At 37.5% G+C, this 25,455-nt stretch overlaps 1 protein-coding gene across 2 annotated transcripts in view; it reads left to right on the top strand.

The window, feature by feature from the left end:
• Nucleotides 1-25,455, top strand: part of LOC139117297 (atrial natriuretic peptide receptor 1-like) — a 96,306-nt gene that overhangs the window by 63,155 nt on the left and 7,696 nt on the right. For both annotated transcript variants that reach the window (XM_070680280.1, XM_070680279.1), the window contains exons 2-12: nucleotides 4,415-4,716; nucleotides 8,575-8,710; nucleotides 10,301-10,395; nucleotides 11,555-11,693; nucleotides 13,434-13,518; nucleotides 17,386-17,488; nucleotides 19,524-19,592; nucleotides 20,884-20,964; nucleotides 21,275-21,382; nucleotides 22,010-22,081; nucleotides 24,071-24,272. In XM_070680280.1, coding sequence (XP_070536381.1) covers nucleotides 4,415-4,716; nucleotides 8,575-8,710; nucleotides 10,301-10,395; nucleotides 11,555-11,693; nucleotides 13,434-13,518; nucleotides 17,386-17,488; nucleotides 19,524-19,592; nucleotides 20,884-20,964; nucleotides 21,275-21,382; nucleotides 22,010-22,081; nucleotides 24,071-24,272 — 1,392 coding nt within the window. The remainder of the gene's footprint in view (nucleotides 1-4,414; nucleotides 4,717-8,574; nucleotides 8,711-10,300; nucleotides 10,396-11,554; nucleotides 11,694-13,433; nucleotides 13,519-17,385; nucleotides 17,489-19,523; nucleotides 19,593-20,883; nucleotides 20,965-21,274; nucleotides 21,383-22,009; nucleotides 22,082-24,070; nucleotides 24,273-25,455) is intronic.

Raw genomic sequence — 25,455 nt, forward strand, 5'->3', positions numbered from 1 at the left:
TTTTGTTTGGAAAAGCCATAAAGTCGCCCCAAGCTCTATTTGCAAAAGCCGATTACACCCCTCTCTTGTTTTCTCTCGTGTTCTGTGTAGGGTGGTCGCATCTCTGCACAACATTGCTGAAATGTGTGAATGTAGCTATGGCAACCGCTTTAAAATCAACCGCCTCAGGTCTTCAGAAACCATGACCATTCTTCTAGCGACGGAGAAGTGATTCAAATAAAGACGTCTTTTGTAACGACTGCGCCCAGGGACTTCGATTTGACACCTTCAGTTGGTGTGATCCATTTTGTCTTAAACAATGAAAACATTATGATAAGAAACGCGTGTATGTTTTTGAACGCATGGCTGAAACCACACATTTGTAACAGCGCAATATATGCATGGTTTCACTGAATAACAGAATAGAGATGCTGTAGGTAATAACCATGACATGAACCTAAGCAATTATGTATCGATTCCATCGTTTCATTATTTTCGCGCTCTCTTCTTAAGATTTTTATTTTCTTTGTGTAGTGCAGATCACTCATTGAAAAGGTTGAGTAACATAATACACATGAGATTCGGGGTTATGAAATGTGAAAATTACTCTGTCATCTTTGATTACGCCTTTTTTGTACTCAACTCTAATGATGCGTTGTGCAAGAGACTCGCGATGTGATTTAAATATTGAAACCCATTAAACATTCAATGAATAATAATGATATAATTTAATATTTTTATTGTTCATATAAAAGCATAAAGATTCATCTTTCTCATCGGTCCCAAATAAAGAAACAGCATTCCAATAATATAGCACTACACATACATTGTGTACTGTCACACAACACACGAAACAGCACAGACTGAATAAAAAGTATGCCGAGAATAGCCTGCTGATGTGCAGCTGGCTTGGAAGTTTATATCTCTTTAGTCGATTGTCACTATTCTCAGCAACTTAAGGAGTCTATTGTGTATATTATATTCAATGATAACAGTAAGATCCAGCCAACCACTTGGACGACAGCTTCCGAAATGCTGCAAATTAGCCAGAAAATGGCAGTCATTATACATTCTTCGTTATATTCAAATGTGAAACAGCTACAGCTGATGGGATAAAGGATTGAAATACAATACATAACAAATAATTCGCAAAATGCAGGATGCTTACATGTCCTAAGCCAAAATTCTGATTAAGAGCAATGAGTAGGGCACATAATCACAAGTAATGTGCTGAACAGAAAGGTAAATGTTGAGGAGATGTTAAAGTTCATTATGATAGAAAAATCCTTGTAGTACGAGTTTAAAGAATAGAAAGATCTCCATAAAAATTTCAAAGACAAAAAGAGAGAGAGTAGTTGATATGCATACTATTGAATTCATCAAAGAAAGCTATCGCTGCGGCTAACAAGCACACGGACTTGGGACCGCGAAATGAATTTGAATTGGCCAATGGAACAAAGATTTATTTGTCAGCTTCTATGCGGAGCCGTCACAAGTCGTGAGTCTCAGTACAAGATCGGATTTGTGTGAACGAGGCAATTGAGCTCTGACATTTTGAACAGACCGCGCATAGCTGGTCTCCTTAAACTCTTTGTGGAAAGCAGCCTTCGCACTCGGCAGGGACGTTACAAATAGATTGACCAGACTATTCATTTTACATCTTAAAATTTTGACAGTCTCGTGCACAACGCAGTACCCGTTGTGACCACATCTTGCCGTTTCCTCCTCGGAGGGGTGGGGTAACATTTAAGATAGATTGACCGTTTGCGAGCTACTTCCTTGACTACTTAATCGTGCCCCTAACATTTCAAATACAAAGATATTAAGGTAGTACGCACCTTGAAAATGAAAGGCTAAAACCTTTGCTCAAACTTTCCACGATGGAGCTTTCAATCATTCTCTCACCAAATCAAGGATTAAAACCAGGGGTCACCGCACAAATTCTTGCACAAAGGAAACAAATTACCTACCTGTAATATTTACCAACATTTTAAATTCAAAATGGCCGCCATCCCTATATTAATTTAACTTTATGGGAAAGAATACACGATTACACGATTTTCGAAAAACTAAGACAATGAATTTTTCTTACTCCTGGAGCTTTAAAATGATCCCCAATTGGAAGATAAATCAAAAAGTGTAAAAACTTGAGGATCCTAACATCTGTCCCCGTAGCCTATGTACCTTCAATGTACCTATCAGTACTATCAGGTTGAACATATTTGATTTCCCTCAGTCATGGAAGATGTCGATTCGAACCTAACAGTTAGTGTGAACTCATTTGTCTCTTTACAAGCAACCTAGTGTCTCCAGTCAACCGAGTGCAAGTGCACTATATTCCCTGTTTAGATGGACTCGGAGAGTAAACAGCATTCACAAGTAACCTTACACTTTACACGAGAGCTTATTCGCTGAAGTCGACCAGAAACTTAAGATATATGCATAATCGGGACATGGACGGAAATGAAAGCGGTAGTCATTTCCTACCGATGGTAAAATCTTTGCTGCATAGTCTAGCGATATATCGTACAGTAACGAAAACATCTGATAAAGCTTGGAGCACCATAAATAAGCGAAGAACCCACACTTTGCATATTCACAGCACGAACGGCGTTGTCTCGACGTCACATGCATGTAGTTGTTAGCTTGCTTGCATTATTCAATATAGCCCTTGTAAGTTGCTAAAACTCGTTTTAAAGGAAAACATAACTGCTTTGCTCAATAAACCAATGCCTCCTAATTTTGGATCCATGGCAGGGGAAACGATATTAAAGCTATGGAGAAGTACCCTAGTAAAATGCAGACAATATGGCTATTGTGTTGTCTGTGTCACATTGTTTGTCGACAATCGTTAATATACACTTTCACATTTTCTCACAAAATAGTCTTGGAATATCCAATTTTCCCCTTTATAAACTTATCATATGAACCTTTGCGTGTGTATAGTGTTCCTTGTTTTCTAACAGTTACTGTTAATGTCTGCATTTTAGTCCGGACTAAATGCATATAGTATTCAAGCGCTTTGTTTGGCATTCTATACTGATTAGAAAAAATGTACTTGTTTTGCTATAAGGGTATCAAAACTATTATCAACAGCCCTGTATACCGAATATTATTATAGTATGCATCCAATATGGGCCGAATATCGCTTGCTGACACAAGGCATCGGGCCGGGGTCAGAGAGACGAAAAAGCAAAGTTTAGACCTAAATGCGTACAGAAAGATAGAAATACAGTCAGAACTAGTTTGGGGAATCCTGACATGTTCAATGCGGGACGAGAAATACTTGACCCTTTACGAATAGACCAATTTACATTATATCAAATATCTGTCGCCAGCAAATTGCTCGAACAGTTTTCCTCTTTCTAGTATACAATTCTTGAACTCTGCGTCTGTATTGAAATTACTCCTGCTGGTTTCAACTCAGAACACAGTGCATGGAATCGATTGAGTGTCATGACAGATTAAAATTGGATGCAACTGAACACAACAATCGCCCGATAATTCGTTAATATCAAAGCAACAAAACTGGCTATGAATTAAAAAATTTCTAAGCTTTCGTGTAAGTCAATTTAGACTCACTAAAGGAGACCTCCCTGTAACGATGCTGTCAAATAATTTGGCAGGTAACGACGATGACGGCAAACGATAATGACACTGATGAAATAGAGTATGTTGACCTTTGGTAAAGGATGGTGATAGATGTGTCTCTAATCCTATCAAAGATTTGCAGTTGGTTTTGCCTGAGTTGGAACCAAGGTACAATGTAAATCTAAGGGCAGAGTCTCGTCTAGGTACTATTTCGTCCTTCGAAAATGGAAGACTTCAAGACTTTTGCTCAACATTTCCTTAAGCCAACTTTCAACCATTCTTCTTCAAAATCTAGAATAAAAATTTGGTTAAGTGTGCAAATTTTGATAATAGAGAAATATATTACCCAATATTTACTGATATTTGAAATTTCAAACTGGTCACCATGCCTGTGTTTTCTCGGCGGAGTGGGTGAGGGTTGTTAAAATTCCTAACTTTCACAAATTTAAATTAAGCAGCATAACTTAATTTACTCCATAAGCTTCAAAATAAGCCCCCACAAGGTTGAGGCTAATAGAATATTGTAGAATTTTAAGAGTCCATATATCTGTCCCTGAGACGCATCCTGCAATCAAACTACTGTACAACATATGAACAGAGCGCGTTCAATGCAGCGATGCCTTGCATAATATAATCCATCCTATAATCCATCATAATACATCCGTCTAATAAGAATAAATATGTCAATAATAGTGTTTACTTGAAGGAATTGAGAAGTAATCATTATCACCATCACTATCATCATTATCATCATCATCATCAACATCATCATCATCATCATAAACGCCCACTCTTTCGTTTTTCTAATACTAACAATAACTTTTTTGCCATTTTTTTGAAACAGTAATCATCATTTCCGCCCGAGGGGAGCACGTAAGGAAGTTCATGCTACATGCCTACGATTTGGGTCTCATCAACGGCGAGTACGCCTTTTTCTGCATCGAGTTCTTCAAGCAGAAGACAATGTTTGGTGACTTCTCTTGGAATAGCACTGATGGCAGAAACGAGGACGCTAAGAAAGCCTATGAAGCACTCTTCATCTTGTCTTTCTACAAACCCGAAAACGATGAATTCAAACAATTTTCCGAAGAGGTGAAAAATCGCTCCAGGGAGGAGTTCGGTTATGTGTATGGTCCAGATGAAGAGGTAAGCTCTAAATGTCTTCAGTAACGGACGATTTCCATTGCGAAATGTCGCTTAATGTACATGCGGATATTTGATGTCATAGTAAACAAACCAAGTTTGTATAGTAGTGTATCTGTATTGTTTAACAAAAATTAGTGGATTCTGCAAAATCATGGCTGATGCACTGCTTGTTCTCTGACCTAAGCCTTAGTTCCTAAAGATTCGGCAACAGATTTCATTGTGAAATCCTGCGCAGTACGGAAAACAGTCTTCCATTCTCTATGCATATCGTCTGATTTGTACTGAAACTGTCCAGTTTTCGTAAAGGCTCTTAAAATTCTGTCATATTTTCTGCACTCACTCGAGTTGTAAATTTTATGTTTATTTGGCATTATATTACCTTCATATTGGTTTGAAGCTACGTAAGGTTTTTGGAGATTTGAAGAATTATTACATATGTTTTCACAGGCTGCTCAATTGCATTCATTTTTTTTCCATTGGCATCTAAGGAGCTGCTAACATTTTACATATGAAATGACAAACATTTGATAGACCAACAGAGCTAGGAAAATGGTAAAATCGGACCGAAAGATATAGAAACAGTTTTAGCGGAAACATTTTTAGTGCATGCTAGTTTTTTATAACTTCATGTGATAATTAAGGTAGAAATCAGTGAAGAAAGACAAAATGTAAGTTGTCTAATTTCTTTGCATTTGCTCAATTAAATTTATGCCATAATACGTGGGTTTATGACCCAGATGGCTATTTACCAGGCGTCGTCGGAGGTGGAGAGCAAGTTGTGTCCTGCAGCGGGGGCTTATAAATCCGATATCTTCAGGCAATAGCATTTTTATCACATGCTGTCGGACGGTAAATTTGGCTTTTAATTCTGCCCTGAAAACGTTTCTTTTGACCATTTAATAATACTGGTCCATATAAACAGAAAGAAACTTACAAACGGAGACTTCTACCAAGAAGCGCGTAGTGATATTTCTTGTCTCTTGTTGTGCGGCTATAGTGACACTGATGCAGCAGTAAATGTAGTGATGACATAATCAGGTTGCTGATGGCAATTTGAGAGGACCAACTCTGCGAGCTTTTAGAAACAATTTTAGAAAACAATGTCGATATCACTGATCAAGTTGAAGTTTTTATATGAGCTCGTACCGTCAAATCCATGGAAGACAATGTCCGACGATACTTGGAATGGTTTATGCAGAATTGCCACGAAACACCTTCCCAATAATGTTACCAGCCGACACTTCTCGGAGAAATTACTCAGGCTGAGAAAAATATTCATCTTGATCAAAAATGAGGCTGGTACAAAAACCTTCGTTGCTAGCCAACGTAAAGTGCAGCTTTGTAGTAGGCATAATTATGCAAGTTTGAACGATTGTGTTTTCCATAAAATGAACCAAACGATCAGACAGATAGCGCGGAAATTGCTTGTTTAACGATATCATTTCATATTTCAAGCAATATAGTGTTTAGACACATAATTTGAATGTTTGCTTGAATAGCGCGAATCAATCTGCAGGTTGCATTAAATATAACCCCCGGTAGCCGTTGGATTTTATCGCCTTGGCCGTGCAGTTGCAGTGAATGGACGTCATGTGGTAAACCTGTTTAAGTAGAATGCGTGTCGGAGACAGATGTGCGCGGACTCTCAAATTTTGGCAATACTTTTCTGATGTTACACTTGTATAGGCTCATTTTAAAGCTCTTGGAGCAGTAAAATTGTCACAGTTAGTTTTTCGGAAATTGAAAATTTGATTTTCCCCCATAAAATTGAACGCAGGAATGGTGGCCACTTTTGATTTCAATATCGGTATATGTGAGGTAATGTGTTTCTTTAGTACTAACCTTTGCACTATGACCCCTTATATTTTTCCTTTATTTGATAACAGAATTATTGAAACTTTCATCGACGAAAGTTTGAACTGTTACAAAAGTTTTAAGTCTTTCACTTTCAAGGCGCTTACTACCTTAATACGATCTTGAATAATTCAATATTTTGTCGCTTGATTTCGTCCTTTTCGTTAATTCAAACGGAAAAATATTGATCAGTAGTTAACCCTAAAGGTTTGTTCAAGACATTAGTTAGGACTACTCGTATCATCGGTCCGGTTAAGCATGGATAACCGGCCGAACAGGGCTCTAAATGCACGCACCATTCAGTCAAATCCGTTTCCTCGTCGTCCAGATCGTGGCATAAGTCACTTCCGAAGTTAAATATTGAATAGAACACTGTACCATTTTAACGTACGGCAGGATGTCATTTGGCTTTAGATTGTACTTATAGTTCGTAATCAAGATTGAAAAAGCCTGTTAGACCACATCGCAAAAAACTACCAATTAAAGTGACTTTCAGCTTTTCAAGCACATTGTCAACCAATTGTAGTGGCCCTCCCGTGGAAGATTAACATGTACTACCAAGACCGACAAATTTCTAACTTTGATAAGTACTTTTTCATGTACTGCACTTTAAATGACAAGTATTATGTGCATCTAGGCCATGCAAAAGTTTACCATTTAATATGTGCGGACACTTCATATTCCGTCCAGTTATTGCGTTCCATTTCAAGGCATTCTTCCAATTGGCTCACCCAGAGTAGGAGAGTTAATGTATCTGATATATTATTAGGAAGCTGAGTGTTATTGAAGACTTTTAGATTGTCAATTGCATCGGTGATTAATGATGGCCGCTATTCCACTGCAATGATTATTGTATAGCCACAGCGCCTAGATTGCTGTCAATTCCAAAAGCAATATTGTGTATTAGGGCCTATTTATTAAAATACGCGCTAAGACTAGGTTATTGTTAATATTAGTCGTTCCTTCAAACAATTTTTTCAAGTTTAATCCCAAGTCTTATATTTCATGTTATATTATATATCATCATGGCAAATATACATTCAATTGACCATAAACTTTGTTATGAAAAGATAAAAAAGAAAAATGTTGGTCTCATCATATAAGCCCTTATACAATAAACCATTCGGTATATATCTTCAGACGACGCAAATTAAAACCTCAAGTTAGTACTGTATAAGTAGGTCAGGTGACATCGACATTCCTTAAAAGCCTGTGTTGAAACGCGGCTTGAAATACACTCAACACTGTTCAATAAAAACTTGTATGAACTCTTACTATAGTAACACTAGTACTGAAATTTGCGAGAAATTTGCGAAAAATTGGACACTTTCTCGCTTTTTTGCGAGAAGTAAGCGATAATAAATACTTTCTCGCAAAAAATTAGCGAGAATTTAATTCATCGCAAAAAGCTGGCGAGAACTGTGTTTTCTCGATCAGCATCTGCGAGAAACTGAATTCTTGCAATCAATCAGCGAGAAATTTCAAATTGTTTTCTCGCTCTGCATCTGCATTTCACGGAAATTTCACAATTTCCATTGAAACAATGTGTCTCTTCCGATGTTGTTCCAACAAGTAGATGTACGTAGCAGAAACTATTTTCTTATATAAATAGGAGTCAAATATCTTGCGATTTCCGAAAAAAGCCCTTGTCTGGTTTAAACGCGGACTATTATCATGTCTATACGATACTTTGACGAAATGATAACTTCTTGAACCATTTTTGAGAGCATTTTGAGAGAAACATACAAGTTAACTGTAACTTGCGTCGATTTTTAGAAGCGACTGCATATATACCAAAAGCTTATAAAAGTAACTTAACGTAAAATAATGTGCAGTTGGACACCGCAAATCTGTTTCAATCTCAACTCCCTGTACCTTCAAGTGTTCGGGATAACATGTTTACATGAGGGGAGAAGGAAAATGGCCAAGGGCTTTTCCTGCTTTCTTTTCGTATGTAAACATCCTTTTACCATCGGTAATTAAATCTGGTTTCGTTTGATCCAGGTATCAGTGTTGGCAGGTATCTCTCATGACACCGTAATCCTATACGCCATCGCACTTAATGAGACATTAGCGGCTGGCGGAGACCCGTACGACGGAAAGTCCCTCGTCAAAAGGCTCTACGGAAGGACTTTTAAAGGTTAGTTTTCGCCCGTTCCAAACTATATTCGGTAGCGTTAAATGACCATTGTGTGTGCTTGAGCGAGTGAAATGGCGCTTCAGATTTCGGGTGTACGTTAAGGAATGGCAGGCTTGCAATTATGCATGAAGTCTTTCAAGTGTGTACACATTATGAATGGATCAAGAGCGTTGCAATATATCTAAGGATTACTATTAGAAGTAGTCCAACAAGTGTTGCATTTTTTTATAGAATGTCTTGATTCCCCGTGCTAGAAGTCGGGATAAAGGTAAAGAGGAACACAAAGTTGCAGTTAAACAAAAACCGCTCACAGCACAGCCAAGCAAATATTATCTGAAAAACAATGTTCTTGAATGTCTCCAGGTTACGAATTTTCATTACTCTGTGCAGGAAATTTTTAGAAGAAAATAAACTAAAAATTATGTTCGAACAAATCCGTGGGACTTTATGGCGCGCCTTACATATTTTTATGCGAATTTGAAGGCGCGTTGAATATTAGTGCCCGTGGAGTTAGTCTAATCGTTGTCTACAAGCTCCATAAAGACTATTTGATCGATCCATGCATGGAAAGCGAAGGGCTAGTTAACGTTACCTTTCCTAAAGTACCAGAAATCGTATCGCAAAAACAAAGTTTATAAACTATACTGCCTGTTAGAGCTCATTCATTGCGCATTGATACTGCAACAAAAAGGTATAATGATGATGGCTAAATTGAAACTTTTAAGGCTATTCTTGAGTGAACGCTGACTCGAAAATTGGAGACGAAAATAAGAAAATAGATTATAAATTATTGTCTTCCTTGATTATGATATGTGGAGTAATAAATGGGCACTAAAAGTAACAAAAAGGCAGCCAATGTGAGTTTATGACTTGCTTATTTCCAGTTCGATTGTTTCTCGTTGTTAAGAATTTAGTAGCGCCACAACTAATAACTTGTAAACATGGCATGGCGTACTCCTCGATGAGCAATTACTAACTCACACATGTAATAGAATTTGTTCACAACCGATATAAGCGACTGTCACGGTACATCGTCTGTACCGTATTCGTATGTAGTGTAGTAAACATTTCAATTCCACACTAATGACGGAGTTTAAAGTAAACATACATTTTGTACGATCGGCCACTATGCTTCCGAATATTTAAAACTCCTTAACTTAATTTTTGATTATCTTTATGTCATAACATAATGAAAAGCCGAATTGAATTTTGTCCATATTGAGTTTAGGCTACAGGACTAATAAATTCACCGTTGGTCACTCTATTACAGTGGCTATATAACTAGATGACGCGATATTGAAAAAACACTCACCACCATCCCAACTCAAATGAAATGTTTTTGTTCACCCGAGAGTTTGATCGAAAGTACTTAGGTAATCCATATCTTGCCATAGTGTTTATTAGTATTTGAAAAAGCGGAGAGAAAATCTTAGTCCTCGAGTACACGTAGTCGTCTGTAACGGTTGTTTACTTCGAATTTACGCACAAAATACTTCGGACGAAAGTTATGGTTGAACACAAGTTCACATGAAAATGAGAAACTCGATTACTTCAGATTCTTACTCAGACTCGTTTTCTCTGTCGTCTCAGGGATACAGGGTGACGTCACCATTGATGACAATGGAGACCGCGATGCAGACTTTATGATGTTTGACATGACAGATCCGGAGGCGGGAACTTTTGAGGTAAAACTTACCACGTAAATTCAACATTTACGCACATAGAAGTAATCATTTATACACGAGGTTCTTAGGAGACATGTCCTTCTGGTAAAACGGTGCGTGTAGGTGTTATACAAGTTGGCCCAAGTTAATGCATATTTCAGTAGTCGGCAGGGAGTCTTGTATTTCAAACGAACGTATTTTTGTCCAATGGAAAAAAAATCAGTATTTTAGATGATCATTCCTTTGAGGCAAAACTTTTCTGTTACATTAAAGCTGCTATCGAGTGCAATACTGCGAACCAAACATTTGCGAAATAGCACTCACGTAGCAAGAAGAAATTCGTCTTGCCCTGTGCAAAGTCATGACACATGAAATATCAAGAAACAGCAACACATGGTCATTACCATATCTTTCATCATTAAACACTGAATATGGCATTTAGAGATTATAATATGGCGTTTACCGAGTAGCATTTTTGAATGGAACTCCCATGGTACAACAATATGACCAACAGAAATTTACCAAACTTAATTTACAGATGTTGCGAATTAACCATCTTTGCCAAAGAATGCCTTCATAATAATAATCTTTATGTTACTCTACCTAAGGAGATACTCCTGTTTCGTCAAGCCTGAGAAAGCCGTTTGTCCTACCACCCCTTCAGATTTTGAGTTATCATTAGAGCATAACGACCGATAGTACAACAATATGACCAACAGCAATTTACCAAACTTAATTTACAGATGTTGCGAATTAACCATCTTTGCCAAAGAATGCCTTCATAATAATAATCTTTATGTTACTCTACCCAAGGGGATACTCCTGTTTCGTCGAACCTGAGAAAGCCGTTTGTCTTACCACCCCTTCAGATTTTGAGTTATCATTAGAGCATAACGACCGACCGTTCGTAGCTCACGCATAACTTACCACTTAGCAGCTCTGCCAAGTGATATTCCACAACGTGTATGTTAAATCCTGGCATACCTGGAGAAAATTGGGCAAGATTCTTCTCAGGAAGGCAGCCTTTGTTGCTTCTGGCTGCATAATAGTTGTAACAAACATACTCAGAAAAAGAATAGCTGAATCGTACCATAGCTAAACTTGGGCCTGGCTTTCTGCCTTACAATCTTGCCTGATGTCATGTTGGTGAACTTCTATACTGTTCATTATTTTTCGCCAGGTTGTCGGCCACTATTTTGGTCACAGTAAAACCTACGTTGAAGTGCCAGGACGACAAATTCATTGGCCGGGTGGAGCAACCGGGCCACCGAAGGACGAACCAGACTGTGGATTTTTCAACGAGTACTGCCCAGAGAAAGGTCAGGATATAGATCAGGAAAACTGATACGTATGACGGCGCACGAATAGAAAATGTTGGAAGATATACTACATGGAAATGAAGCCACTCAAATATCGTAACCTTTGCAAAAATGGACTAAAAACACACGCGCAGTCCTGTCGTAATAATTTAATCTTAATTGATTATATTATTACAAGATATTATTACAAGTTTAACGTTCCCTAAAGAGCACGCATGTACCAGACAAGGTCATGACCAATTTTTATAACGGTCTGCTTTTGCATCGAGCGCTGTAATTTGTAATATTCTAGTACATTCACTTTACTCGCTGCAGAGTTATTTGTATTATGTGGTGTTACAGGCCTCCTGGCAAAGATTTTGACGCTGGGGTATTGCTGTGTGTTTGTCACTTACTATATCAGGTTTTGTACGTACATGTACTGTGTTTCTAAATTTATCCTCTAAGTCTTAAATATTAATTTACTTTGCGGCAACGTTTGAGAGACTAAAAACTACAATTGACTCAGCACAGCTGTCTCCTGATAACTGCGTTGTTATCGTATCAGCAGTTATCCGTTGCACTGGTGACTAAGACCGTGTACACAAACCGAGCCTGAACCAGAGAACTAGAAGGTGCATCATGGGAATCTATCGAGATCCATCCAGCAGAGAGATCATGAGTCTTGCACAATAAAGGAAAAGATTTGTTGTTTTTTGATTTCGTCAACGTAGAAGTAACTAGCGACAAAACTTTGCGACATTAACAAGTAAAAGAAGTTAGGACTATGAAAAAAACCTAAAAAAAAACAAATTAATAAAACTTATAATCAAATTTTCCTGAAATTCATCCTCCAATGATCTCTTTCCGTTTTCTACAGAGATGAAGTGTCACCACATAAACAGTCATCTCTTATGGTGGCAATATCTGCTAACTCTTAACAAATGTTTTATACACTTCGCCGACTAACATTTCCATGGACCATTAAATGGTGCAAAACTAAAAACCAGCACAAGACAATTCTCGCAGACAATTTGAACGATCCAAGTAATCTACGAAGTCTACTTGGCACAGGCCATGTGAAAGAATATTTAAAAAAAATCAATAATGCCTTCCTCATTTATAGTGTAAGACCCACGATCATCGTGAATGCTAGTATCGACTCATGAGGTATCTTGTTTCAGTACGATGTAGTTGATCACCAGTTTAATTGTCTTGTGTTTTATTTAACAACATGCAATGACATTTTTTTCTAATTCTGTGATAATAACGGCTAGGGCCTTTATTGACATTCAACTAAATCGACTTCTGAACTTTCATTTAGACCACACTATTCTTCTGTCACATCTAGATGGATTTCCAAAGTGCCCTTTCTCTTTCTCTATAGTTCAAGCCCTGTTAACGTTTATGTAAATAGTCTCACCAGTGAGACCGATAGCTGCTATTAAGATAGTAAAGCAGTTTCCTGCAAATAGCTGCCCGAGTCTGATGTTCTTTAGTCTGACAAATATTGCCGCAAAGTAATCATTATTTAAGATTATAAGGGTACATTTTTGTGACAAAGTACCAAACCTGACCAAGTAATGACTAAACATAAAGCTGTACCTCAGCGTCAAAATCCTTGCCAGGAGGCCTGTAATTACGGTTTGTTTTACCCACAGACTAAAGAGAGAGAAAATCTCCCTTTACATTGTGATGTCGCTAACTATGCTACTGACTTTCCAAAATAAATGTTAACAATCGCGCATATTTTTATTGCAGAGCCAATCAATCCAGCCTACGTTGTGACGTCAGTCTTCGCTGGACTACTTCTAATTCTGGCTATTGTCATTATTATCATGTACAGGTATGCCAAGTTTTCATATTCTTACAGACCAAAGATAACATCAAGATGCGGCTTAGCATATTCCGAAATATTGAGATGTTAGGTCTTTTTCTAACATTCACTTGCTGTATAATCCCAGGCATTGTTCGCTTACTGTATTATTTTTAAGTTAAACAAACGATTCTTTCTTTTTTGAATTATCTGTCGACGGAGATGTAATATGGACAGTCTAGAAGGGATTGCTTTCTGAAGTTATTCCTTGGATAAAATCCTTGACTAATATCTCGTTCCACGGCTTAGCTGACAGATAGATAGTCGATGAGGGTATGGGTAGATCGGTGGGTACCTACATAAGTATGTAAACAATGAGGCAAGCACGCAGGTATAAGAAGCTGGGTGTGCGTGTGTAGATAAATACGTCCTTGAACATGCATGGTTGTCAAATACCAAAACGTCATACTGCAATTGCAAACATGTCGTTACGCATTAAAGTGGTTCATAGATTTACTTCAGTCATACAAGGAAGGCATGCTCATGACCATCACTACAATAGGTAGGCACGGATGCGAATTTTCACAGTCCGAGCTCCTTCCTTTAGTCTACAAACGATCGTTCGATAAGTCCGTGTACATCGCGAATCCTTGCACAACTTCAATCAACATTTTTTCAGTTGGGGGGGTTAATGTAGCACATCTTTACTTCTCTCACTTGATTGATTGCTGTCGACAGGCAAGGTAATCAAATCATTGACTGTACATTTCGTTTATATTGTTTACATCCTCAGCCATTAAAGAATTACCTGTCTGCAAGCTCTTTTCCGTACCCATCACGGAAATTCATTTAGTGTTACACTTTTATGCTTGGGAGTCCGTGGGACAACACAGCTTAATATATGTACAGTCCATGAAATACACGAGTCTTAAGTGGCTTTCTGAATGGAAAATTTTCGTCGTACCAATTTATAAACATCACTTTCCAAGGCTGTGAAAGCATTAATAAACCAATATCAGTGTATCGGTAAGTCGCGATTGCAGCTCTATCGACTGTCACTATATGATGTGTTTTTGTTACCTCGATAAATGTTTGTTCTACTCAAAAATTGATGTCAAAATACCCAGTGCTCAACGTGTCAGCACAGCCTATATGTGTGCAGTGTCCATGTTATTGTGAATAAATGGGTTTCAGTCTAGGCTAGAGTTCATTTGTTAATAACAATATTGCTATTTACAAAGAATCATGGAATAAAAACAATACCTGATGATCATTTTGCGAAAAAGAGGTTGGTTGGTATCCTTGTCATTTCCTGTCGCTAATTCGTGCATTGAACATTTGAGCGGTGTTTATATGCAGAATTATAATTTCAGATGCCCTTGTTGGGTAGCATATCTACAATACGTGTCTTCTTAGTTGGTTGTTCTAATACTTTACATATTAGTATATTCTAGAGAGACGAAAAATAATTTCTAAATCCATTCGCTTGCTTGCTTGCTTGTTTGTTTGTTTGTTTGTTTGTTTCAATCTTGTTAATTTCATCATTAAACTAAAGATGTTGCACTTGAAAATTATAATAGCAATATTAACCTTGCCGCTCATGAGACAAATAAGCTGAGCAAACTTTCACTCGAGGCTCTTTGCTCAACCAATTAACTCTTGTATGCTTGCGATTTTCCGTGGAGTGTTTTTCCCTTTCTACCATTAGTTGACATATTTAATTTTTTTTCCTCGCCCTGTGCGCCAGAGAAAGTGACCTTCTTTCCTACCATAGCACACGCGTGGAAGTCACATGGCAGTTGAAAATGACCGCCCAAAGCAAAACAGTGATTCCTGCGTCGATCTTCACGCTCACTGATTAAGAATGGATATGTGTGTTTACGAGCATATGAGTAGTTTCAAGATACATGGCAGACAAGATAGCTGGCATGAAAACTTGGTTTTTGACTGACTTCACTTTCGACTTGATTTGCAACTTCCGTCCCGATTTCTCCAAGTGTGTCATGTTTTTGGTCCCTGTTCTTAAAGTTTGGAAACCTTAAATCATTAGCGCAGGAAAATTGGGCCTGATTTCCACTGATTTATCCTAAAAGACTGCATCATTTTAAAACCCGCTTAGAATTCCACGCATGCGCTTTTATAAAGGGAGCGTGAGAAAAATCACTTTCTCCGGCGCACACAGTGACGAATTTTCCTCGCGAGGAAAAAATATCAAAATATGTTGACTATTTTGCTCAACTGCACAAAGGGAAAAACTCAAGAAAAATCGCCCACAAGTGAGAGTAAAATGGCGGAGAAGACATCCTTGAATAAAATATTGTTCAACTAATTTCTCCCATGTGCGGCACGCTTAAGGGGCGCTATGACTCATAAAAATTAAGTACGTTCGCATTATCATTCCGATGCGTGACAGTTGGAAGTTCCGATATATTTCAAGTGATGTGCGCTTTACTGAGGAAAAGGCAAATTGAATGAAATAGGAATATAAAAGCTTAGAATAATCAGCTTAAATTTGACTTAATGACGACGACATAGTCCCGGCACGCTTATTCAAAGTAATATCTATTAAAGTTACGTCATTATGTAGTTTGAAATTGGTAAATTAGTATGCCCAACTTGAAGCGAGAGATCGATAGTAATGGTATTTAAAATGCATAACGTTGTAACAGCTTAAATATTTTTCTTGTCTACCAATTTTAAAGTTTGGTCGATTGATTCAATTTTGTATGCGCTTTTAATCAACGTTTTTGTTTCGGAATATTTACAAGAGAAAGTTTTTATCCGTTTTACGTAATGCTTTTTCAAAAGATCCTATTCAAGTAAGTTGAAGAACATGTGGTTAACAAACAAACAAATCATTCAATAACACATTGAATGGGTTGCATATTTGTATATTTATCGATATAGAGTAGAGACGATAATTGCAAACCATTTTCGCATGTTATTCCATTCGTGCAATTTCCTTCCACTTCTCAAGACGTCTGAAGGCCTTAACGTGACCCCGCACACTGCAGAAAATTGTGTATTCTCATGTGGAACACCCCATGGGTCTTATTACCTTCGCGTTGCAGTTTTAAATGGAGGAACAGAGAAGACGGCTTAACAACGCACTCAGTCACTTGGTACGGCGAAAACATATACGTTTTGTCTCAATAAGCCGTTATTTTCGATACAGATTATTCCATTCCAGTAGATAAATGGTTATCTGAGGAATGCGAGCTACGAGATCCGAATCTCATTCGATAAATATAAATGCATCTTTTGACGAAAATCGTTCAGGTAACACCACTATATGAAAATAAAACCGAATTATCGCGGTCTAGGGTGATTTTTTACGAGGCATATAGCCTAACGAACCGTGTACGTTTTAACGAATTATCTTTCATTGAAAACGGTTTGTTCCGAAAGTTTCTAGCGGAGATTCAGTTCCACAAAAACGGAAATTGTTATCTTAAACTTAGTGTACGTTACTGTACATACCTCGTTAAATTGTTTAAGCTTGCTAACTGAAACTGGAGCGGGTTAAAATTAAATACTTTCTCACAATTCGTTCTCAAGTCTTATGCATCACCAATGTAGACTTAGGTGTTTATCATGGTATCCAAAGATTACATACATACATACATACATACATACATACATACATACATACATACATACATACATACATACATACATACATACATACATACATACATACATACATACATACATACATACATACATACATACATACATACATACATACATACATACATACATACATACATAATACATACATACATACATACATACATACATACATACATACATACATACATACATACATAAGTTGACCTTTCTCTTTCGTTGATTTTCCATTACATCTCTTTCTGACGCTTTTTCCTCTCTTCACAGAAAATACAAACTGCAACAGGCCGTAGCTAACATGCTATGGCGAATAAGTTACGATGACATTATTTTGCACGGCAAGATGGGAGCTACTCAAGCAACGATGAAGGTAATCATGTTTGTGAAATATTTGATTTTGACCCATTGTATCCACTTATTTGTCTTCCTTATCATTTTCAACAAACTTCCGCAGTTTTCTTTCAAGTCTCCAGGCAGACGCAGAGAGCAGTTGATGGTCGGCATGACAGAAAATATACGGATTGTCAAGCAAGGAGGAAGAAATACTTTCATTGCCAACCTTCCTTCCTTATGTACCTTTCTACTTCAAGCTGAAGGCGAAAACCCAGTGAATGAGTCTGTGTGGTAGTGTTTTGTGTATACGGCTTAGCTTTGTGGATCTTCATTTTGGCTTAACAACCAAACACGACGGATTCTTCACACACACTCGTATTCTTGTAAATGCTTTGAAGGCAAAATCATGATCCTTTTAGTAGTCTCTTGGCGATTAGGTTTTTCTGTGCCATCTCTTTTCCCCAATGTTTTTGTACACTTAAATTCATTCACCAATGCCATGAAAATATTTTATCTGTGAAATTCTACTTCAGAGCGTACTGAAAAGGCCAACGGTATTTATGAAAACATCTTTAGGTTTGAAATAAGATTGCGCCAATTTTTTTTCCTATCATTGTGAAATGTAAGTCAAACTTTCCCAAACTACTTATAGTTTTAGCCCACTCATCAGCTTCAGCCATCACGAAGGTGTTTTTGTCTTTTAATATTCAGTTAAATAGATTATGCTGGTGTTTTTAGAGTTTGGCTGGGCAAAAGAAAGTTTTTGAACATGGATGTTTGTCGATTGGAGTTTGACGCTATATAAATATTTGAATCGATTTTTGTGTAGGGATGTTTGTCAAGTATTGGAGTTTGACGCTGTGTTAATTGATACACTACCTCCTTCATGGTTGTAGTAGGGTTTTTACAAAATCGAATGTCTGAGATGCACAAAATAGACACCACATATTACAATTGTATAAATGTCAAAAATGTTGACAGACTTGCATGATCTGAGAAGATTGATGCTTCTACGTGGCTTGATGACCATGAAACTTTACTACAGACTCGCAAATCAACTACCACTCTCAAAGACGGAACTAGCACTAACACAAAGCAAGGTCCACTACAGTTTTGGTTATCTATTAGCACATTAATTTGTTTCGTAAATAGTTGCAATTACTCTACGACACTTATTGCTAGAAGCCTATAAGCCAATGAGTCTGCTGAGGTTATTTGTCAGTTAAGACAGCCCTCTCAACAGGTAGAATAAGATCACCTCTTTGAATACCACTCAGTTCAATGCATATTATCGGTCCTGTTCTAGCAATAAGCAACTCAGATGAGAATATCTCTGAATGTCGAACACGCGACGGAAATTCATGACGCATAGCTGTGAAGGCAAGATTTTATGACGCACGCGTTTGTTTGTGCACTACGGCAACGAAATTTGATCATGAATTTTTTTAGTTATAATATTACATGGGGTACTTCACGCGTGACATTTATTCATACAAATGTCTAAATTAAATACATGTCTTTTGTAACTGGTATGAAATGTGCTTTGAGACCAAGTACACGTACATGAGACATAACATTATAAGAATCTTTGGAAAAATACACGACTTACATATAACGCACCTAATATGTCTCTACTTCTATTAATTGATGGTGGCGCCCATACCAATTTGTGTATCTATAATAAGACCATCCTATTTTGTTCGACCTTCCCTTCACAAACACATGTCACCATTTTCCAATGTAACGCGCTGAATGCCACCATTTGGTTTTTGGATGATTGACGAAGTACGTGTCCATCTTTTATTCGGTTCAACCATCCCTCCGCTTTCTTTATTTGCCTACATCAAAACCTTATGTTCAAGTCATTAACAACTGCAAAGGGGAGCCTTTTCTATATTATTGTAGGGAATGGAAAACTTCTTTAGATACACTCGTCAGTCAGCTTTTAGCAATCGACAAACATCAACACACAAAAAGAATCCTGAAAAACGTCGTCGGCTATTACCATATATATCAGGTAGCAATTAGCTTAATTCATACAGTTTTTTGTTTGTTTTCTTGTGCTGTCATAGAACTCCACGGTGTCACTCAAATCAAATGTCGACACAGAGCAAGTTTTCACCAAGACCTGCATTTACAAGGTAAGAGCAATGGGCCTGGCTATTATTCCCACACATTATGGTGACTGAAAATGACGTGTCGCCAATCATAGTGCCCATTATCAACAAATACTATGTCCTCCCGTATTCAATGGAACGAAATCATTAACTCTTTGAAGAATTTGATGTAAGCATTGGTTGTGCATCAGTTCTTCAAACACATTCTTCTCTCTCTAAACCCCTTCACTGATTGTCTATCCGGAAAAATGCCTTTACAAGCCACACAGTGCGCAAAATATCAATGTTGCCGTTTGCGTCAATCTCCAAACCTTTTAAAACTAATTTAGCTCCCGTTCACCTTTTAGTGCCATTCGACTTGCTCCAAATATTCAACAATCTGAGAAAATATGATCTGAAGAAATTACGGCCTGAGTAAAATAGAAAATTATTGTCGGGAGTGTGTTTTTGCTGGGTGTGTTTTAACGTTAAGTAATTGTGGAAAGGATATACTTGGCATACTGATCATGATTAATAGTGACTTTGCTTCTGAAATTTCCGGCAAAGGAAACGGCTTTTCAAAACAGGCAGCTTGAAGACGCTTAAAATTACGAGAGCAGTAACCACGCATCAAGGCGAGTGCATTTATTTAAGCGAAGTTTCGTTCACAGGCGGAACACTTTGGTTAGATATAGCGCTGTGTAAATTAATTAAATCTCAATCGACAACGTTCACTTCAGTGTGTGAGAGGGCCATTTTGGCGCCGCTTTGCTATTGCCGCAAAATACTTCCGACCCAATGCCTCTGGTGTCGTTCGGTCGTAAAACTGCATTTAGGGAGGAGATAGACTTCAGTGTTGATCAGCAAAATTTAAAACTCGATGTGAAGGTCACATTTTCCCTGTACGTCCAAGTCCTCCAAATGCAGACGAAAGCGAATGCAAACGCTCGGGGGTATGTTTTTCGTGCGGGGGTTAACTGAATAAATGAGAAAAAGAATGAAATTACTATCGACGTGACTGTCTAGACGGAGAACGGTGTCTTTATTGAGTCAAGAATTCAGATTTGACGACACTTTCTGCATATGAAATTAATATGCATATGCATATAAAATTGAATAATGGGTGTTTTTTTATAGCACATCTGGGGAATCAAACTTATTTAAGAAATCCTTTCTAAACCTTGTTACCGACTCCATTACTGATAATAACCATTATTTATATATATTTTGTTAAACCTTGGCTCCGCAAAATCGCGATATTTTCAGTGTGAGCAAATGAAACAGATTTCGCAATCACAGCCCACAATCCAATCTCTCTATCTTTACCTTTCTTCAGGGTAATGTTTACGCAATCAAGTTTCTGTCTCCTGGCAAACGTATCGCATTGACTCCGAGACTGCTGTTGGAACTGAAACAGGTAATACGAGATGTGCTTCTCAGCAATCAGTTTATATAATTTCAAGTGTTGCACTTATAGTGGTTTATACTATTTTCGTGTCTCAACCGATGTTGGAATTTCCTGAAGGACTCGACATGTAAGTTAAATCTACCAATGGACGATTTTGGTCACCTGTGACAAGTCAGTATTTCTTTCCGAAAGTTTTCCCATTTGACAATATAGAGATCTGGGAATACTTATCTGAGAGATATATATCGTTGGCCCATTTAGACTCACCTTTGTCGAATACATCGCAGAAAACTAACATAAAGTCTATTTTGCACTACAGATGCGTGATTTGAGTCACGTGAATGCAACGAGATTTATAGGGGCTTGTTTTGACCAACCAGACAGGAGCTGTATTATAACTGAGTATTGCCAAAAGGGAAGCTTGCAGGTATGGTCTGATTCTTTCACCTATGTTCATCCGTTAAGGTAAAATTGATTTCTTGATGTAGTTGAGCCAGATTTCAAGTCTGCCCAGGTTTTGTTTGAAAGATGTTAAGTTGGAAGAGGGTCGTATTGATCTACATGTACTTTCAGTCACGATGTACATGAGAAAAGTCGACATTGCTGGTCGAAAGAGGGTCTCGCTAATTGGCTTGTTGTATAAGGTCGGGTTCAAAGGTTTAATCCCTGACTACGGTGAATGAGCTTTAGCATTTTAGATATATATGGATGGGACAAGGTTCAACAATAAAGAGGACAAAAGGCTAAATGAGACAGAAAATAATGACATAGCCCACAAATATAATCACAAACGCAAGTTGACTAAGGACACATGGACTGACGCACAATTAGCCAAATGTATACATGCACCACATGAGCGCTGTGCACTGATATGGTTTTGAAATACTTTCAATCTCAAAATACGAAAGCAAAAGCAATTGATGAAATGATCAGCGCTGTTCTAATTTTCCTCAAATATTTGTCAATTACAATCTCAAAGTGCTCAGGTAAACTCTGTGGAGACCTAACTGGATTAAAATGCTTCCCTAAACCTAATAATCCGTCTGTTTTGCAGGACATTCTGGAAAACGACGCCATTAAACTCGATTGGATGTTCCGATATTCATTAATGTTGGATGTTTGCAAGGTAGGTATTGCGCCCATGAATCCCACCAATTTGCCAAATACAATCTGCTATGCCTCCATAATAACATCTGGCCATGGCCAGTTGAATTTTATATGCAAACTCAAGCTTAAAACTGTTTGCACTCAATGGTCATATTGCACAGCTACAAAATACATTGTGTACACGTTAAGGTAGCCTCTAGAAGAGATAATTTGACTCTCAACTTTTACAATTCTTTTCTGATCTACCACTTGTGGGGGCTAATTTTAAAGTTCTTGGAGAAAGAAAAACTTTTACCGACTTGGTTTTTCGAAAATCCAAAATTTGATTTTTCTCCATAGTGTTAATACAGGAATGGCGGCCATTTTGAATTTCAAATAAGGCAAAATGTTAGGTAGTTTGTTTCGCTAGTTCCAAAATTTGCATGGTGACCCAGATTTATATTTTTGATTTTGTAAGACAATGGTTGAAATATTCCTTGAGGAAAATTTGAGCAAAAGTGTAACTCTTTCACTTTCGAGGCGCATACTACCTTAAGATTGATGCGAAATAGATACATCTATTGGTAAACTGTTCTTCTACATCAGACTGGCCATAGGACGGAACAAGTCTATATGTCAAGCGTTGATGGCGTTATCGGCAGTCCACATTTACGCAACACAAAACCATTGATGAGATAAGGTGTCTGCAAATGTAAACCCTTTGTAGTGTGAATTTCTTCGACATACTTAAGAAAGAATAATTCATTTATTTTTATCGATATAAAAATAAGAAGTAGTCTGATATTCAAAAGAACAATGTTTTCCTAGTTTCTATCTTTATGGCTAACGATGTCATTGAGCCATTAAACTATCTGAGTTTGTATTTTCTAGTAGACTTATACCATTACTTTAAAGTGGTCTGTTTAAGCCTTACACTGAGATTTGACTGTGCAGTGAATTCTCAGATTCAGGTGCGATAGCTTTGTAAATATGATTATATGGACTGTAGGTTTACCGTACCCCTTACGATGCATCTGATTTGACTATTTCAAACTTGAGCTAAAATAATCATTGTTTGAAAACAACATGTCCTCGCTTAGTGCGACAAGTTTCATAAATTGAAAAGTGCAAATTAATCGGTCTCGAGATATCGCTCAAGACTCATTTTATTTTTATTTATTTATTTACTGGCTTGGAACAACGGGCTTTCGCCTAATTACAGTTCCAGCAAAAGACATAAAGAAACTAACAAAGAGCACAACAAAGAACAAAGAAACATAGGCAGTAACAACACAGTTAAAAAGAACAATCATTGGTAAAAAATACAGATCTAAAAAGAATAAACATTATTAAATAGAAATCTGCGAAATTGCCCATAGTTACAATTAAAAATATCAAAAGTCTCATTGTTTAAAATACTAATTCAAATTTTTCATAGTTCTTTGTAAAAATGCTGAAGAATGAGCATTGACTTTTGATACATTAGGTTTAAAATGTTGCTTTGAGCGCAAAGTGCAAGAAGACACATGCAAACAGATACGCTCTAGAATTTCGGAGCTGTTATAAAAAGAGAACATACATTTGTAAAAGAAGGTGGCATCCAGAAAACTCCTACGCTCTTGTAGAGATGGAATTTTGAAAAAGGTACAGAGTTGGTTGTAGTAACCAGATGAGTAGGTTATGCCAGTTTTACCGCACAAGTATTTGAGAAATTTACACTGAACTCTTTCAATACGGCGAATGAGATACAGCTGATGTGGAGACCATACTTGACTGGCATACTCAAGCTGGCTCCGGACTTCCCTGAAACTTGCAACCTTTTGCTGTACACTGACAAAATATATAGGTTATTGGCATGAATTTACGTGAAAAGAAATTTAATCAGATCGCCTTACTTCTAAATGATATTATTGCAGGATAATATTATACCATTTATGTCAAGAAGGCCTCTGTGATTGACTATTTCATTACATTGGCCAGTTCGAATTCCCCATTTTAAGCCGAGTCTGTATTAATGTTTCCTCAACAGGGTCTAGAGTATCTTCAAAACAGCTTTTTGAAATGCCACGGCAACCTGAAATCTTCAAACTGTGTGGTGGACAGTCGGTTTGTCCTGAAGTTGACCGACTTCGGATTGTACGACATCAGGAGTAAGGCTCCCTCTATGGTTGAAAATGGCGGGCCTGGCATGTACAGTGACTTCGAGGAAGATGAACATGCTGTATATATGAGTATGAATATACAATTTATTAAGAAAAAATATAATAATGCAAGCTGGTATTATACGGGCCTAGAATCTTTTATTCATCAATGAATATAGCCTTGGTCTTATATATCTTATACATGAATGAATATAGCCTTCCTACATAGGCAAACGAAACCAAATTACAGACAGACCTGTGTATTGTGGGCACCCATTGGATCAAGAAAAACTTACCCGTGTAAGGAAATGGCCTTTTGATAGAGGGCGGGTATAGCATTACTTTCGGTGTATGTGTTGCGTTTTGTGCGAAATTTAGGCAAAGATAATTACAGAAATAGTGAAATTAATAATCAACAATCTCTTGAACATCATGATATATGCACTTAATTTTTGCAACGATGGCGATGCAGAGTGACAGAAAATCAATGAACGTGACTAATATTCTTGCTTTCAATCCGATAAATTTTTCCACAGACGTCAATTTTAATTAGACATGTTGACCATTATACTCATGCTTTGTGCCAAGTCTGAAGCAATTGCACGAGGCCACTTACAATAGACATGAGAGAGGTGGTTGTTGTACATATGTCTTTTCACTAGTAAAATGTAACGAGGTAGCCACAAGATGACGACTATAAGGAGATGGCCGTATAGCTAGATTCAATATTGCGATTGGCAGGTGTTGCAGCACCCGCCGTTGCGATTGAATTCAAATTCTATGTAATGATTTATGTGCAGCCCTTGACGTTAGATAGACACATGCATTTTGCAAAGTGTATTTTGCAATATTGGTATTCGGTACTGATAATTCCAGTCAAAATAAAGACATAAACAGATACCTAGCAAGGGTACAGCAAGAGTTTCAAACTTTCAACATTTTGGAATTTTTTATTGTCTCGTAGACTCGCATGCATGATAACGGTACTTCAGGTATCCATGAACTTGAAAGACTTTGAATTTAGTGAATGACTATCTTAAATGATTCATTTTGTCCGAAATGTGGTTATGCCCTCTGCTTACGGTTGATGTTAAAAGACAACAGCTCGACGAAAAGTGACACAATGTGATAACTAGAAACGTGTTCAACTAAAAGAAGAGAAAAGCAGAGTCAGACCAGGCAAGGACGGATCAAAGCGGATAGATAGAAATACAAGCTGAAAGATGACTTGGCAGTTCCTCGAAAAGGAGAGACAGTCAGACAAGATTATTCA

Source organism: Ptychodera flava, chromosome 18, assembly GCF_041260155.1.
Source record: "Ptychodera flava strain L36383 chromosome 18, AS_Pfla_20210202, whole genome shotgun sequence".
Classification (NCBI taxonomy): domain Eukaryota; kingdom Metazoa; phylum Hemichordata; class Enteropneusta; family Ptychoderidae; genus Ptychodera; species Ptychodera flava.